At 38.2% G+C, this 18193-nt stretch overlaps 2 protein-coding genes across 2 annotated transcripts in view; one reads left to right on the top strand and one right to left on the bottom strand.

Moving 5' to 3' along the window:
* LOC137978555 (nuclear exosome regulator NRDE2-like) overlaps nucleotides 1–11975 on the top strand; it is a 12355-nt gene extending 380 nt beyond the window's left edge. Inside the window, exons 2-9 of the mRNA XM_068825542.1 lie at nucleotides 1512–2834; nucleotides 4461–4599; nucleotides 5233–6009; nucleotides 6651–6806; nucleotides 7673–8537; nucleotides 9759–9827; nucleotides 10965–11106; nucleotides 11601–11975. Of these exons, the coding sequence (XP_068681643.1) occupies nucleotides 1512–2834; nucleotides 4461–4599; nucleotides 5233–6009; nucleotides 6651–6806; nucleotides 7673–8537; nucleotides 9759–9827; nucleotides 10965–11090 (3455 nt within the window). The 3' untranslated portion in view covers nucleotides 11091–11106; nucleotides 11601–11975. The remainder of the gene's footprint in view (nucleotides 1–1511; nucleotides 2835–4460; nucleotides 4600–5232; nucleotides 6010–6650; nucleotides 6807–7672; nucleotides 8538–9758; nucleotides 9828–10964; nucleotides 11107–11600) is intronic.
* Nucleotides 11976–12125: 150 nt separating this feature from the next.
* LOC137978556 (serum response factor-like) lies at nucleotides 12126–17947 on the bottom strand. Its single transcript, XM_068825543.1, has 4 exons — nucleotides 17560–17947; nucleotides 17170–17433; nucleotides 14907–15221; nucleotides 12126–14470 (listed from the first exon to the last, which is right to left on the bottom strand). The coding sequence occupies exons 1-4, from the start codon at nucleotides 17869–17871 to the stop codon at nucleotides 13841–13843; spliced, it is 1521 nt and encodes a 506-aa protein (XP_068681644.1). The 5' UTR covers nucleotides 17872–17947; the 3' UTR covers nucleotides 12126–13840.
* Between the last annotated feature and the right edge of the window lie 246 nt (nucleotides 17948–18193).

Genomic DNA, 18193 nt, shown 5'->3' with positions numbered 1-18193 from the left:
TGTTTATTGTTACACATCAAACTCTGAAGAATACATGAGAACAGCCAAAGCCGGAGGCTTAAATGGCATATGGTCAGCAAAGATAATTTGAAAAATTTGCATGAATAGAAGAAGGCTTTAGCTAAAATACTTATACAACTAAATCTAACTACTTAATTTACAAACACACAGGATAATATAATTAAATAAATTGCATAAACAAGTACTCCTAGTAGAATTGTTTCAAATAACAGGAAACAAAACAAAACAAAACAGTCCACAAAGTTTACAATTTAGTCCCGGGGGACTTGATCAGACTATAGAATTAAAGGAAATGAGTTCAATTTTCGATTTTCAATGTACTAACTCAGCATTCAGAAAATGCAGTCTCAACTTTTTTTTAAAGTTACTTAATGTAAGGCTGTTGCGCACTGTTAACGGAATATCATTCCAAATAACAGGAGCCTGCCAGGTGATAGCAAATTGATACTTGTGGTTGGTTTTATGAAGATTAAAACGTGAACGAGTCAAATAATCGTGATATTCATGGTTAAAATGAAGGATTGAGGAAACAGGAGTAGGCAGAATATTGTTAAAATGTGAGAAAACAAAACAGGCCAAATGGAATTTAAAGATAGAATGGAGCGAAAGAAAATTATTTTTAGAGAAAAGGGGTTTAGAAGGTGTGCGTGGGGGTGAAAAAGTAATTATACGGATGGCTTTCTTTTGAAGTACATAAAGTGGTTCAAGGTAAGAAACGTACGTAGAAGCCCAAATTAGAGTACAATAATTGATGTAAGGCAGGAAAAGAGCATTATATAAAGTTTTCAGAGTATCACAAGGTAAGTATCGCCTTACTACTCGTCAGAGCATTCTTACTCTTATCTACAAGGCTCTGAATGGTTTGACTCCTGCTTATATCAGAAAGAAGTTTAGCCACAATGATTGTAATAGTAATCTTCGCTCTAGAAGCTCCCATCCATTCAACATCCCGCGGGTCAATACCACTATTTACGGCCTTCACTCTATATCTTTTACTGGTAGCAAACTTTGTACATGAAGATACATGTATCTTAAGTGATACATAAGTGACAAGGCTGTTGCCTAACAGGAGCCCGGTAGCCTGGGGCTCCCAAAGAATAGCTCTGGGCGCCTTAATTTTTCACAGCAACACCTTTCACTTCATATGTTGGGCTCCTAAGTTCTCAGCGTTTAGCTCTGAGGGCCCCTTTAAAATTTTCTTAGGCAGCAGCCTTGAGTGATATTCTAAATTGTCTCTTTTCTCTTGAGAAGTTGCTCCAGATGTCAATATCTGTATCAGAGGCAAGAAATAAGCTAAAATAAAGCATGTTTCTTTGATTTTTGGTAAAACGCATACGCACCATGACGTTCGTCGATTGCTGTGATAGAGTACAGAGCAAAATATCGAAATTAATTGTTTTAAGTTCACGTAAAAGCTACTGTACATGTAACTTCCTTGTCACTGGATGGTACTTAAGCAGTTATATTTTTCAAATATACTGTATTTGCAGAAGACAAACAACCAAAGTGGCTGAGAAATGAGAGCTATAAAAATATAGCATGTAGAAATGAGATCAATGAGACAGACCAGAGAAAGGGCTCTTATGCAAGTCCTGCAGAAAATACACATTTGCAGTCTCCAGAATCAGGAAGCAAGCGATCACATGCTAACATCGTTAGTTTAGATGATGAAAGAGAACTCCTTTACCTTAAAGAAATTAAGCTCAAAGCTGACGATGATTACAGTGAAGGTGCAAGCAGTCACCACAAGGATAAAAAGAAGCATAAACACAAGAAGAAACACAAGCATAAGGACAGCAAGTCAGCAAGTAAACAAAACACTAGTGAAGATGCTGGTAAACCTGATACAATTTGGATTGAAGAGGCTAAGCTTGCTCCTGAAAAGGCTTTTCGACTGCACAAAAAGCCTGATCTGGCAAATCGAATGTATGATACTTTATACAGGCTTGATGTTGCTTTGTACAAGATGAGGTCAAGGGTGGTCTGCCTTGGACTTGGCAAACAACAGCTTATTGAGTTGTTTGAAAAAAGGGGAAGCAAAAAGAAAAAGATTAGGCCTGAGACATTGAGATACTGGAATGTAAATGATGTGCAAGCATTTGAAAACTCAGAGGGAATGTCTACAGCAGCATTCACACAATCAAAGCAGAGTCTTTCTATAAGCAGTGACAATGAGTATATCTCTCTTGAGCTTGGTGTGAATGAGAAAGGTACAGAAGGCTGTTCAACAAGTTCAGACATAGAAACTGATTCTTCTAATTATGGTAATACCAGTATTTTGCAAAAGACTGCCGAGTTAAATAAAGTTGTGAGGGAAAATCCTCACGACATTCAAGCATGGCTCAGTCTGGCTGCTTTACAAGAGGAGGTTGTCCAAACAGAAGATTATGTGAAAACAAGTTTTACAGCAACAGGAAGAGAACAGAGAAAAGCTTCCACGAGAACTGTCATTGAGAAAAAAATTGCAATGTTTGAGAAAGCCTTGCAGCAAAATTCCAATGCTGTGGAGCTGATAATGAGTCATTTGGATCTCTGCAGTGAGATCATGGATGCTGAAGAATTGCTTCAGAAATGGAAGAAAGTCAGTTTTGTTCATCCAAATAACACCTTGTTATGGCGACACTACTTGCTTTTCGTGCAATCTAGGTTTGCGGTGTTCTCATTTGGTAAAGCCGCAGCAGCATATGGAAAGTGTTTGAGCACTCTGTCATCAATTAAAGAAGGAACATTTACGTCTCATCAAGCTGTTGGTGATCTAGAGAGTGAAATGTTGGACTTGTTCATTGATCAGTGTCAGTTTGCAAGGCAGTCAGGTAAAACAAGTTTGCTGGTTGTGTGGTTTGGTAATAATATTATTGTTGTGTTTTAATTATTCTTACACAAGATTTGAACCCCATGACCTCTCTGGCTACCAAGCTACCTGGAAGCTGGTCATTTTGTTTGTTTGTTATTTATCTATTTGTTCGAGCAGGTTGAAGTATTGGCAGCTAGCAGTATACAGCTAATGTGGACCTGCTATACCCACGCACCCATACACTCACGGAGGACAGCCACAACACCAGGAACTTTATCCCCTACTCTTCTCAAATAGTGTGTGGGTTCTTTAATGCCCCACAGGGAACGTATGAACAGCAAAGATATTTGTGAAATGGGGCCTACAGTTTCTAGTCCTTATCCAAGAAGACTTGAAAGTCTAACCATTTGCGGATGTTATTCCAAAGGCAGCACTTTTTTCCCTGAGTGTTGGTCCGCCCGGAGTCAAACTCACGACCTCCCGCATGGCAGCCCGGTGCTCAACCAAGAGAGTCACCGGTGCGTGGTTTTAAGTGTTCATATTAAGCCCATAGCGGAAATAAAGAGACTACAGTATTAAGTTAATGAAAGAGTTTACCTTAAGGTTACTGCTAGCCTTTTCGGTCTCGAAGTTTGCAAAATTTTGAAAAGCCACCATAAGATTGCTCATTATATTTACTTTGTTCTAAAACAGAAATTATTTGAAAAGTTTTTTTTCTTGCAAAGCTATTGCAAATTTTGTGTTTTGCATGACTAAAATGTTAATCCCCAAAGGTGTTATGAGATGTCAACACTCGTCAATACCTCAGACCTCCGACTGTTGAGTTCACCATTTATTTGTAGTCAATGCGGTTGAGTCTGCAATCAATAATCTGTGGCTAATGATTCAGCGCTGAATGCCTTTTCCCGCGAATTCAAAACTGTTTTGTCACAAACCCTCTTCAGAGGGCCTTTTCGGTGATATATAGTTTGCTGGAGTTTTACCGAAAATAACGTGGTTTCGAAAGATTTCCCAGAAGGCACCCCAGAAGAAGGTTAGCAGTAACCTTAAATTTGAACTGCGGAGAGAACCATGTTAATGTAAATTTCTTTATGTCTTTCATATTTCTTCATCCTCTATGGGCTTAATACATGTATGAATTTAAAAAATGATCAGCTCCCAGTTGGCACGATAATTCAAATGGGAAAGCACTGTACTGATGTCCCAGAGGTCATGGGCTCCAATCCTGTTTAAACCTGATTTTTAGGCTTTGGTTTTGTTACTGCACAAGTAATGTTCATAAATGCCATGATCTGAAATCTTAACACAATCAGTGATGTAACATTATTTATTATTTCTCTGCAGCCCAAATGATTATGTCTTTCATATTGTAGTCTTTTAATGGAATAGTGGTCTATTCAGTCTGTTCCAGAGAGCAGAGCAGGCAAGTGTTGTCTGAGAGAGGGTGATTTTAGTCCCTTTATGTGTTATTCACCAATGGGTAGGGAGGTGGTGTAAGGAGATATGTGGCCTCTCTTCTGCTTTGGAGCTTCGTCATTGAAGGTGATGGGGTTAGAATTGGAGGCAAAAGCTTGTTTTTGTTGTTTTCAATCCAGCACAAGTGAGAATGAAACGTAGATTGTTTGATCTTATGTTTGGTCTTCAGGCCACACAGAAAAGGCTGTTGCTTGCCTTCAGGCCATGGTTGAATTGAACTGTTTTTGTTCACCTGAACTAGAGAAGAGCACCCCTCTTAGTGGACAGCTGGCTTTCCTGGAGACGTTCTGGGACAGTGGAGCACCAAGGTATGCACATGTAAGCTGCCTGTCATCCCAATAATTATTGTCAAAATTACGTCTTAATTTGTGCAATATACAAGTAAAGAAGCGTCAAATTTTACAGTTGCTTGTCATGGAAATTTAATAGCACATACCACCACAAAGTAAAGGTGGGACCACTACAACATGAAGTATGAAGGTTGTGGACCTTGACCCATGACTTTGCCTGACTGTTCAGCAGGTGTATGGGGTGTCATTGGGTAAGTTTTTTCATTATAACAAATTGACTTGAATGTGTAGCTAAAACGTAGCAAAAAAGATAGACTATAAAGAGACAATTTTTTTTGTATCCTAGCTTGTCCTTGCCTTCTCTTTGACCACAGGCCAGCATTTTAACAGCTGCTTGAGTTTTACAACTAATCCAATGAACACCAAACTGCCTGCTTTGCAGTCAAGACTAGGCAAGCAAAGGCAGCACTTTGTTCTCAATTAAATTATTTTTGGTCTATCTTGGATTGAAACCCAAGAATACAGTTACAAGTACATGTACATTCATACAGTACATGTAGCTCAGCTGACTGGAGCTTTATCTTATTAGACTTAACAAGCAGCAATAAAATGGTGTGAGTTCTAATGCATCCAATGTCACTTTGTGTCAAGGTTTGGAGAAAAAGGTGCTAATGGGTGGAACACATGGATGGCAAGAAAAGATGGAAATATTCCAACTGAAGTGCATGTTGATATTGAGAAGATTTTTTGGTCAACATGCAGTGGTGGAAAGGAAGAGAAAAATGCTTCTTTTGATGGAAATGATGATGAGAGTTCTCTTGACCAAGGTCAGCCCATGTGGAAGAATTGGCTGCAACTTGAATTGTCCAGAGAAAGGAAGCAACTGTTTCCTTGGCAACCAAATAGAGAAGGGGGTCAAACAGAGGAAGACTGTGATGACCCAGAAAGACTCGTTCTTTTTGATGACATCAGTTCAAGTTTGTTCAAAATCGCTGATTCAGCCAACATTGTCAAACTGGTCTTTTCATTTTTGAAATTCCTTGGAGTTCAAGTACCTTGCGTGAGCTCATCCACAAGTGGTGATGTTCAAAGGTACCTACAGATGTCGCTGGAGCATGCCTTACAGATACTTGAGCCGCAGAAAACGGCCTTTCCACAATTTCTTGGATTGTGGCAGTGGAACCATTGGATTAGTGACATGTCTTCGGAGCAACAAAGGCCCTCTCATGAGGGTCTAAGCTTTATAAGAAATATTTTTGTTCAAAGCTTGCCTGTGGTTTCTGAAAAAGCAAGAACTTTACTTATTGAAACATGGCTTTGGTATGAATTCAAACTCACTCAGGAAGCACAGTCACCAGGCTTAGCTGTGAGGATGTACAAAGATGTCAGAAAACTAGCCAAGAGCCTTCTCAAAATGCCAGAAAACAGGTTTGCAAGTGCTTCACTGTGTTTTGGGGATTTTTTTTTTGGTTTTATGTGTTTAGGAGTGTTTTTCAACTTAACTCATTGACTCCTGCACCCCTCCTCCGTTGACGAGTAAAATCGTTTGGCATTAGACAGTTGAGAGTAAAATTTATTTAAAAGTGTTACTCCAAGGGGTCAATGAGTTAAGGTGGATCTTGTAGTAGAATATTTCCCTTCAACAATAAGTAATTCTGGATGTTTTGCAAAACCATCACATTATTGCTATGACCATTTTCAATTCAATTTCAATTGATGAACAGTTAATGAATAAAATTGACATATCTGGTCATTGATTACTAAAAATTAAACAACAGTTGAAGTTTGCAGCACTGCTACAGTACATAACACTGATCCCTTTCATCTCTTCTTAGCCTTTACTTTTTACAGTAACCGTGAATATAAATGTGGATCTCATCCCATTTATCTGTTTTATTTTCCTTTTCATCACATTCTTCTTCATCATTCAGGCCATTCATTGCATTTGGGATGTTGCAGATGATTATCAGAGAGACACATTTTGTTTTTAATTTGGCACTGAGTTCCCCCTCTATCTCTCATTTTACAAGGCTAGCAGTTAACAATATTATAATTTATTAAATTTTCAGGAACATTTTATTATTGTGGCAAGTGTTTGCAGAAATGGAGTGGTTATCTGGTAACACTAATGAAGCTTGCAGAGTTTTTGACTCAACTCTCATGATGGGCATAGACATGCTCCCCGATGAACAGACAAGAAAAAGAGGTTTAGCCCCTCTGTTCAGGTCAGATTTTGTTCCGGCTGCGGCATTTTGGTTTACATGTATCTGTTGTCACTGTTACAGTGGTTCATTTTTTCCCTCTTTCAAACTAATTTTGATTTTTCTTTGTTGCAGATTATGATAATAAAATTTAACATTGACAGTGGTTTCATGAAAAAATCTGAACTATGACTGATAACCATGCAATGCATTTTCCATGTATGGAATAAGAGATTTTACAGCACTGTGATATACATGTTCATGTAGGCTAAACCACAACTTGTGGAGTATGGTATCTTTAACGTTGTGGAAGGTTCTTTTACCTAGTACATGTAGTGTTTTGAGGGCAGGCAAGACTTATGGTTTTTCATCCTCCTTAGAGAAAACTGGAGAATCACCTTTTATGAATTACGTACTATTAGGCAACTCATGTTCAACATTGGTTAGGTAAACATTACCTTGTATGGTTCGTCAAAATTACCGGTATCTGGGCTGAGATTCTTAAGGCATGGTTAGTGTTAACCAGGCTCAAAGACCTATGCTACCAAATTGGTTGTCATGGTATCCAACACTGGTTAGCACTAATGATGCTCCAAGCAACTTGTGCCTGATAGCCAAAAATAATTGCTAATGGCTAGCAGAACGCATGAACTGTAAATTTGGCGACCTTTGGTAAAATGATGAATCTGTTGATGCATGCATAGATCATGCATTTAATTGAATGGACCAGACTGACTAAAGATGTGCAGACTTAACACAAATGCTTTAAATTTGTTGTTCTGTAATTATGTGCCTTATTTGGTGAAGCTGCATTAATTTTAAAGCAAAACATGTTGTGGTTTCGACTTTTTAACTTTATTACAAGGTTACATGTACAATATTTTTACCAGGTCTTATGCAGAGCTACAGACAGGCATCAAAACAAGTTCAGGACAAACCAAAGATGAGAGTGGTGGAAACAAGAAGGCATTGCATATTTTGGCATTGTTTTTTGAGGGAGCTAAATTTCAACCAGTCTCATCCACTCCAGAAGTCACAGAATTGTCTGCAATCAGAGTACTTAAGTGCCGTAGAATCTACAAAAAGATGCACCAAGAGATCCTTGAGATGGCTGCCACCCACTCCAATAGTGAACTATGTTTGGAGTGTGGTTTTGGCTCTGGAAGTTTGGCAGTGCACCTTGAAGCTTGCATTGCTTTGTTTGAGTACTTGAGTATGGGCATTTCCACTGTGTTAGCCATGTGTAAGGATTTGTCAACAGCATGGTCTTCAAAGTCAAACATGTCTGGTCTAAGTGCAATGGACTGGGAGCTCATTTTCAGCGCATACATCAGGATTTTTAAATTCCACTGTGACAGCAGCCGAAGGTTGCCACTAAAGGACACAAAAAGTATTATACTGTCCATTTTAGAGATGTATCCTGATAATCCTGAATTCCTGTCATTCTACATCCAACTTGAATCAAAGTCTGTTCTCAGTTGCGAGATCAGGAGAACACTTGACAGAGCTGTGCAAAAGGCTACCACACCAGTCCCATGGCTCTTTTCTCTTTATTACGAGCAGCTTAGGACTCAGTCTCTGGTTACAGTCAGTGTCCCTTTAGTCTCAACGTCCCAAGAAAACTCCTCTACTGCTTTCACTTCTCTTCCCAGCACAGGACTAGTCCATCGTCAGTATTCACTGTTTGAAAGGGCAGTTTCTAGCTCATCAGGCAGACATTGTGTGGCATTGTGGAGAATGTTCATGGAGTTTGAGGTAGCTGTAATTATCCCAACTTGAATTTACAGCTAGGAAGCCAAAAGTGTGATCAATAATTTTAATAATTGATTCACATTGTATGTGACTGAATGAGGTATAGCGACATGTATGACAAAATGCAATCCTCCACGTTTTGTCACAGATATTAGTCCATTTATTATACATCAGACTCACTATGAAAAATCTGATTGGTCGAGAGCATTCAATCAATTCACAATAGCTTGTGAACTTGACATGATAAATGTAATATCTGCTGCAGATATTACATTTATCATGTTCAACATCTGCCTGGTTACTAAGCCCCTTGGAGTGTTCTCCTCAGAAACAAAATGGCTGAACGCTTCGCTCCTGTTTCTGAGGATGAATTATGTGAAAAATGTATAATAAAACAATTATTGAATTCGGTTTTCGCATGATGTCATGAATTATCAAAACCTCATGTCTGTGTTATCTGCCTCAGCCTTCGGCTTCGGCAGATAACACAGACCTCGGTTTTGATAATTCATGATATCATGCTCAACCTCATCCAATAATAATTTTGTTTAATAATTTTATGTGCACCCACAATACCCAATCTGAAGCCTAGAAAAATTATTAGTTTTTGCCCATTAATTAGAGAATGTTCATGTGTTAAATAATAATTATTTAACACATGTACATTCTCTAAATTGGACAAAAACTAATATTCTTAATTATTAAGAATGGTCATCTTTTTTGGGGGCATTACTCTCACAGTGAAGTATTGAATTTTTTGGAAGTTCCATAATAATTTTATCAAACGTTAAAGGTTCTATGTCACGCAGAGAATGATGTAATTTCATTACACCCAAAATGCCCAAAATATAGATTGAAACATTGCAATAATCAATTAAAACTGTTGGACAACATAAAAGAACTGTCAGCAAAAGGAAAGAGAAACAATGATGGGTGGACACAAATGGACCAGTTTGGAAACGGCTTGCATTTGGGATATCTTAAAAAGAAAGTCAGCTCAATGCTTTTCAAGTTTATGGAAAGTTGCCTGGATAAAGGTCGTTTTTGCTCATAATCTTCTAGTTTGTGATTTAACAATAATTTTATCAGAAAGGAATTCCACATTGCTGTTAATATTTTCAAGTTGTAAACTCGTGATTAATGAAAGATTTTCCCTAAACACCCTAAAATAACGTGACATAGCCCCTTTAAGATTGTGTGCATGTATGGTATTTTTGTTTCTAGTCTAAACATGGAAAGGAAAAGGTCAAGTCAGTATTTTACCAAGCATTGCAGAGTTGTCCTTGGGCTAAGGTAAGCATTTAGAGGACTGGCATACCAAACTGGGATACCTGTAGCTTCTACACCTATCTTGCTGTGCTGAAGCAGAGCAGGTCACTCATAAAAATCCAATAGACCATGATAGAGTCAGATGTGTGGTCATAGTTGATATCTGTGAACACCTTTTTTAAGGTGTTGTCATGATCACAGTTGCTAAGACCAGTTGCTGTAGTCACATTGTAAAAAATGGTTGGAGGAAAGGGGTTCAAGTATTATTCTGAATGCCTTTTGTTGGGGTTAAGGATGAAATGTTCATTTGCTTGCTTCTAATCACTTTTGGATGGTTCTTTACATGTAAATGAAGTCTAGGAGATGGAGTGCCTCCAGTACATTCTAGTAGTGCACTGCTTGACAGGTGGACAAGAGCTTTTCTCTTCAAAGTTTTTAAGCCTTGAAAGCTCATGTATCATATTGGCGAAAACGAAAGTGGGTTTGAATGCAGTTTTGTCAAGCCCCCAAACTCTGTCCTATTATTACATGACTGTATAATAATAGTTACCTCTTTGTGTCAGCTGCATGCTGCCCAGCCCTCACCATCTTAAACCACTTCTAATCTCTCCTTTGAATTTTCATCTACATTACATCAACACCTTTAACTGACCTGTTTCTTGGACCCCGTTTTAACAAAATGCATTAATTTCTCATCCTTTCATATTGAGCAGTTTTGGAGAAAAAACCGTAAAAAGTTTTGTATTGAGTCAAACTGATAAATTTGGAAATTTGTGCAAAACATTTGTTCCAGCCTAAAAATGCACCTCTTTACTCAATAGGTAGGGGTGATAACCTCCCTTACAGGTATTATTCATTTTTCTTTGTGTCTGGTTCACATCCCCCTGCATATAATAATGTCAGCTACATGTAGCTGACAAAACATCATTTTTGCAGCAACTTTCATTGTTAGGAATTATTAGTGGGCTTTAGTCAATCTTTCAGTAAATACATAATATGACAGTTACAGCACATTATTGTAACTGTGAACTTTCAAATGAGTTTCTTGTACTGCCTGTTATTCAATAAAACACATTTGGTTTTTGAGCTTTGTAAAACTTATAATAAGGGATTAACGTTCACTGTTTGCCCAGTTTGCTTTAAACTCTGCTTTACTTGCAGTGTTTATACATGGAGGCTGTGAAGTATTTACCAGAAGATATTCAAGACATTGTTGATGTGATGGTGGAAAAAGAAATAAGACTTAGAGCTCCACTTGAAGAGATTGAACTTCTCTGTGAAGGATAAGATCATCACGGTTTTGGTAAAAGTCGATTTTGAATAAGATAGGGTACATTTTAGGCAAACAGTTGAGATGGTAGAAAGACATTTTTTGGTTGCAAAATGTACACTTTTATCTCAGTTATTTAGATACCCTTGGCATTTGTCCTACCACAGTTGAACTGTACAACTTCCAGTACAGTGGTCCAATGCTCTGAACAACAACTGACCCATCCCATCTGTGGTTTTGTAAACAATTCAGACAACTGTCTGGTGTAGTCATGTGAGCAACACACACCAGATGGCAAATTGGTTCAGAGAGCACCCACCTCCTACCGAGGTGGCCCAGGTTCAATTCCCAGTCACTCAGCATCACATGTGGGTTGAGTTTATTGGTTCTCTACTCTGCTTCTAGCCTGCATAGCTGGTGGGATGTTTTATCGCAGAATTATTTAAGCACTCGCTAGTATCTGAATTGTGGAACGAATGTTCGATACAAAAGACCAATAATTTCTTCATTTTTCCTTATATTTTCAGAGCAAAAGTGCAAAGTCTTTCTTGTGAGTAATTACTTTTTATTCACATGAAAAGTGAACGAGTTACCTTTACAAAAGTTTCAGTTAAACTAACCTTAAAACTGATGGTAAAGTCAATCCATTAGTATTCTGTCATAAGTATCAGAATTCAAATGAGTGCAAGTGCATTATTTTTGTGATTATTTTATGGGCTTCAGTGATGGTTTGAAAGTTATCAAAATTATGGCCCATGCAGTTTGAGAACTTTCAAAACATCACAACTGACCATAAAATAATCACAAAATGCACAAGAAAATTTACATGATTTTTTATTTATTATACACCAGTACTCAACAAAATAGCTTTATCACTGTGTCTCAATGTATTTATTATTGGCCAATCAGAAATTTGATATTCTATTGAGTGACTAAATTTTATTATTGTGAACACTGTCATTAAGATGAGCTGTAAAGGGGCTCCAAATAGTACGTTTTTGCTCAATTAACATTACTGCTGTATATTATCACAGAAGATAAGAATAAGGCAGTTTGAAGATTGTTGAAGACTTTTAATATTTTGTATATTTCTGTAAAACTTAAGGTACATTGTAAAAAAAATGTAACAAAATCCCACTGTATATTGCATGTTTAGATTGTGATATCACTGAAAATATAGAGGCTAATAATATTGTTTTGGAAATACTTACATCACAATAGTGAATCATTACAACTAAACTTCAAGGTATTTACTACTGTGACATCTCAAGTTTCCTCTTAAAAGTTTTGTCTTTGTTTATTTACTTTTCATTTGGGTGAAAAGCAGTTAAACCTCTGCTACAGAAACCTCCACGCCCAAACATAATTATCGGCATTGTTGTTATTGAGGTTGCAAAATAGATAGTTTCCTGGAGAATTTGGTTGTAGCAAACAAGCTGATAATAGGGACCTTATGCAAGAAACAACGATGATGGCTATGAGAACGTTGTCAAAAAATACTATTTTCTGTTATTGCAATAACAATTAGTCCAAGTCATTTGGCATGGAAAGTGCATATCAGCATTGCACGAAATGAAGTTGGTATGAACAGTCTTGACGTTTGCAGACAAAATCGAAATTCATCGTCAGGTGCTCGCATCCTCCACATAACCTCAAATTTGGTCATTTTACGGCTAAGAAATGTACCAAATTGTAAAACACACGGGTGGGGCGTGCAGTGCCTTTGCGTTTGTTCATTAAGCCTTCTGTTTCATGGCATTCTCATAGCTGTCTCCCTTACTTAAGGTCCCCAATGGCAAATTAAACACTGTAACAAAGACTTGCAAGCTGATGTTCTAAGCGTTAACCCTCTTATTTTCCTGGGACCCAAGGACCCAAGCTCTCTGTCCACTTATGGGACTCAAGTTTACCTGCTTACAATCATACACTTGGGAACATAAGCAACAAGATCGCTCCGGAGAATGAGGACCCAACAGGGTAACATTATTTCCAATTATTGTAATATTTTAATAGGTTCCAACTATCCAGGAATTCATCTGGTAAAAAGGAAAATTGATGTAGCAAGGAAACTTACTGTAAAAATCCGAAAACCATGAACAGTAGAAATGTTTATGGAATGTTATTGTTTCAAGTAAAAAGCCAATCAAATCATGCACAAGAAAACTAAACTGCAACCAGTAATGGTAATTAGTTTGTGGTTTCATGTCGCTTCTGATTGGTTGCTGCACAATGGTTAATGTCATTAATCAAATCACATTGTTCACAGTTTTCAGATTCACACAGTAAAACAATGTGATCCTGTACTCCTGCATTCCACAGAACTTTAAGATTTGTCTTTAATATTGTTGTAAAGAGGATTAGCAAAATTATTAACATTGCTTACCAAAAATGTGAAGTCCATGTACTGTAATAAGTTCTTGACTTTGCTTGTTAAACAAAATTACATTCATTAATAAAAACAAGCTTCATTATCTGTAAATGCTATAACTTAAGTGAACTTATTTGTGGATTATTTTATCACCAAGTGGTAAGAGTCAACCGTAGGAACCTTCAAATATTGTTTCCTTAGTTTATTTTAAGTTGCAATCTGTACTTTCTCACTTTCTATTACTCGAGTTTGCATTTAAAGTGTAAAAAAAGTCATGTATTCTTGCAACTTACCATACTGTTAGTGACTACACCGTAAATCAGAGCATTGTCTGATGTGGCATGCCTGTCATCTGAGACATATGCTCATTCATTATCTTCATATAATTTAAGTCTACATTCAAACTTCAGTTTGAGAGACAGATAAATCATTTTTGCCTATGCCTGACTCCGAATCTAAGGATGTATGATCAATATGCATATCCTCTGCTGTCTGAGTAGCACTGGTCTCTGTTACAACACCCTGTGTTGAGTAAGTGTGCACGGCAGAGTTCATATCCTGGTGTACTTGGACAGTAGCAAGAGATAGTGATCCAGGCAGGCTTTGTTGTCCCATGTCATTGGCCTCTCCTTGTAGATGATGAGTGTGGTTGGATGAATGATCTCCACCACCCTCTGAGAGATTGGACACAGTGACAAGTCCAGAGGAAGGCGATGCGTACACACTATACATAACAGGAATTTGCCCAGCTTGTGATGTAAGCATCATGGATGATGGGACAACATTGCCAAGGGAAACAACACTGCCATCTTGATTGGTTGCAATGGGTAACACTACTGTTCCAACTGATTGCAAATTGTTCCCTTGTGAGCCAGATGACTGGTCGACGTTATGCTCATGTGTCTGGTTGGATTCTTGGCCCATTTGTAACGTGATGGTGTTTGACGTGGTTGTGGGGTTGACTGCATTCACCTGGACAGTCTGTGTTTGAGGCTGAACTCGCTGGATCTGTACAGGCTGAGAAAGAACCTGTGCATGAAAGAAAACACTGACTATAAGGGAAATTAAAGCTTAACATATTTTGATTTTTGCTTATTTCTTGCTTCAAGCTGTGGCTATTAATTTTAAGTACAGAGAAATGAGCTGGGTTAAGAGTATTTCCATCCATTTTCAGACTGGTAATGGTAACGGTAACAGTGTTCAGTTGGTTCTCTTCAAGCAGATGCTAAATTGCAGACAGCACTCGGAGGTGGACAGTTCTAATGTGATAAGAGAGTAAAATAAGGAAGAAAGTTGGGATACAGAAGAAAACCTACTACATGTAACTGGAAATCATACCTAATAATAGATTAAGCACTACCACAACAGTACTGTACTCAAAAGGAATAGGATAAAAAATTGGAAATAAAAACCAAACTCCTCCCTTTCTTTATCCCTCTACTTTTTCTTTCAAAATTGCCCATACCTGTACAGTGGAACCTTGCTGTTGCCCTTGAGTAAGTGGTTGTCCTAACTGAACTGACGTGCCTGGAGCAAAGATGGTTGTAAATGCTCCCCCAGGCATAGCTTGCACAGAGTAGGAGGATTGAACAGATGGATTCTTATTTCCACCCTGCTGCTGGATGTTTGAAGGTGGGATGTAAGTTGTGATCGGGAAAGAATGACCTGCCGCAGGCAATGCCGTGATGCCCGTCATGGGCCCACTGGTACCAGATAATGCTCCTACTGCTAACCCTTGGCTTCCGTCTATTTGTTGGGTGGTATAAATAGCACCTCGGTCCTTTGAAAATAAAATCATAGCGATTAGGTCTCCATGAGAGTAATGTATATCAAGCAGGACATGGTAGCATTAAGCTGGGTAAAAAGACAAAATTAATAGCCTCACTTTTGTTTGCCTTTCGTCACTCAAGATGCCTTTGGCCAAGTTCTCTCATAGTCCTGGGAGTTAACCCATTGACACCTGAACTGCCCTGGACTGTCCCCATTGACGAGTAAAATCGTCTGGCATTAGACACAGTAAAATCTATCAAGTTCCACAAGAAGCGCATGACCTTGAAGTGCGTGGCTAGCAACTCTTTTCCTTGGAACAAAGCTAAGGGTTTTACAACACCAAATTTATGCCCAAATATGAAGAAAAATAAGATTGAAGCTGCACATGCAAGAAAATGCACGAGCTATATTACATCCAAATAAGGAATTTTTTAAACTAAAAAACCCCAAGCTCTGAACGAGAGGTTCAAGGCTACAAGGTCGTTAGCTTATCTGGTCGGACTCCTAAGAGTCAGTGGGTTAATTTGGGACGTATATGAAAGAACAGACCAGTACACAGGAAACTCACTGCCCTACTCTGCAAAGTTTTTACTTCTGAAGGGTTATGAACTTTGAAGTGTTATGGGACAAGAGGAATGGTTAATTACCCATCTTCTGTTCAGGTGTAGTAGAAGACTTACAACTAATAATAATTATTTTTGTATGCCTTAAACTTTATATTATATTGCTAAGAACAAGTGTTCTAATGAAGACTAAAAATCAACAAAGAGCAGTTCCCTGAGACAAGAGCCTCTCAGGAAAGAAAAATCTCTCAGAGTTGAGTGAACAAATCATACACGGCTTCAAGTGCAGGAATCAATCCTGGGTCCACATACAGTACATGTGGATGAGGGTTGCTCTCACCCACTGCTCTCCCCTTATCACCGGTAATGCTGTTTTGCAGGAGTTTGCCTTGGCAAATAGTTGGCTAATTAATCGGAAAGCTTAAAAATTTGCTATCATCGTTTCAAGCAAGTTGATTATGAGAAAACTGTTAAGTCTTATAAATTTGTAGCACATTATTTTCATCCTTATCCCAAAGCTACCAGTGCAAAGCTCTGCCACAAACGCAACGTATTGAGTTTCATTGCGGTGTGAAGTACAGTTTAACATCTTGACAGAAACGTATTTATTCATTAAATAAATAATCATAACGTCGTTCCCATACATCTTCACAAAAATGGAATATAGAAGTTGAAAAAATATTAGTTGTCTTTCGCCGCTAATCATATTGGCAAGGACACGATGATGAATGAAACTCGACAGAAAAATAACGTCAAACGCCATTGGCATATCAAGTTACAATAACCAAGACCGAAGGAGAAAATATTACAATTTTCTCGTTGATTCGTTTGGACTGTAATAAATTTCCTTCCTAGGAGGATTCCCCAAACTCGGCAAATGAAACAAACAAGCCTAGGTTTACATTCGTGTCCAAAAATGGGCAAGAAACGTACCAAAGAAGGAAACGGGTGCCATATATGGTTGGAATGTTTGAAAGGATACCGCGTTTGAAAATCTAATGCGAAAATTTTGCCGCGAAACAAATATCTAATCGAAGTAGACTACGCGGAAACCAATCATACACCTATAATTTGTAAATAAAATAACAGTTTGAGGTGAAGCAATCCTAAAAAAGTGAAAAAAAAGCAGACGATTACTACGAGAAGAGAGTTTTCGACGTAGAAACCAGCCACAGTAAAGCGCTCCGCTTCATTATAAATTTCTAATCACGTTTGTGAGAAAAACTTAGCTGTAAAATGTATCCGGAAACTCAGCAGGATTTACCCATCCTTACAATAAATGATCATGTTCTGGATAAAGCCAACAATTTCAATGGCTATGGAGGAAAAAAGGTTGGAAAAAACGAATGAAGTATTCGCCAATTACCTTTTCGCAATTTCTCACTGTATTCTTACCTGCATTTTATCCCCTTCGTTTTCGTTGACAGTGTATGTCAAATCAGTTTCTTCGTATCCTGTAGCAGACATTCGCTGGTCTGGATTTGGAATCTGAGAAACTGGAGGATCTGGCGAGTTGAGACAAGTTTGAATAAGAGCCTTGCCACTTTCAGATGTAATCATAGGTTGAAGTTTCCTTGTTGCGAAAGTATAAACATGTCCCGTTTCTGAAGCGACCAAGAGCATCACCTGTGTTCCTGTCAGGGTGCTGAGCTCGTAGGCCTGTGGGATTTTAATAAAATTCGATTCAGTAAATACGGAAAACAGGTAGAAGTGCAGACAACTTAACATCATGATCAGCTGACAATTATGTTCTTATGAAAATGATCATATTGATCAACAACTAACCTTCTTCATAATTCCAGTTTTCCTTTTGCTAAACGTTGTATACCTCCTTAGCTTGCTCTCTATAAACTTCATTTCTATTTTCACCCTCCCTCGCGTTTTTTTCTTGGGTCTATCTTCCACCACCTCACCGCCTCCACCATCATCGCTGTCAGCTTGCCTCTTCATGCCGTGTTCATCTGGATGATCCATCGCTGCTTCGAATGCTCCTTGTTCAATCGTTGTCGGGTCAAGAACTCCGCTTCCTTGAGCCTGAGATGCGTATTGCATGGTGTCTAATGTAACTGAAGTTGTTGTTGATTCTTCGCTCTGCATTATTCCGGTTGTGATATCGCCTTTTATGGAGACTCCTTTTTCGTCTCTGTACTTCTGAAAAAGGAATGTGGGTGGGCTAATATGGCGGACTTATGTGCGAGCTGCTGGATCATGTGACCATATTACACCCGACCGGAAGTGACGCAAAAAATCTGTAGCTCATCATCTCTCACCCAATCCGGAGAAATATTCATATATGTTCTTTCTTTATACTTTTTTAAAATTAGCATTTACAGGGAGGAATGCGCCGTACGCAATGATATAACGGAAAAGAGGAAGTAAAAATTGAAAAGTAAATAAAACTAATTTTATCCCAGCAACC

Source organism: Montipora foliosa, chromosome 12 (genome assembly GCF_036669935.1).
Source record: "Montipora foliosa isolate CH-2021 chromosome 12, ASM3666993v2, whole genome shotgun sequence".
Classification (NCBI taxonomy): domain Eukaryota; kingdom Metazoa; phylum Cnidaria; class Anthozoa; order Scleractinia; family Acroporidae; genus Montipora; species Montipora foliosa.
This window is presented reverse-complemented; position numbering and strand designations above follow the sequence as displayed.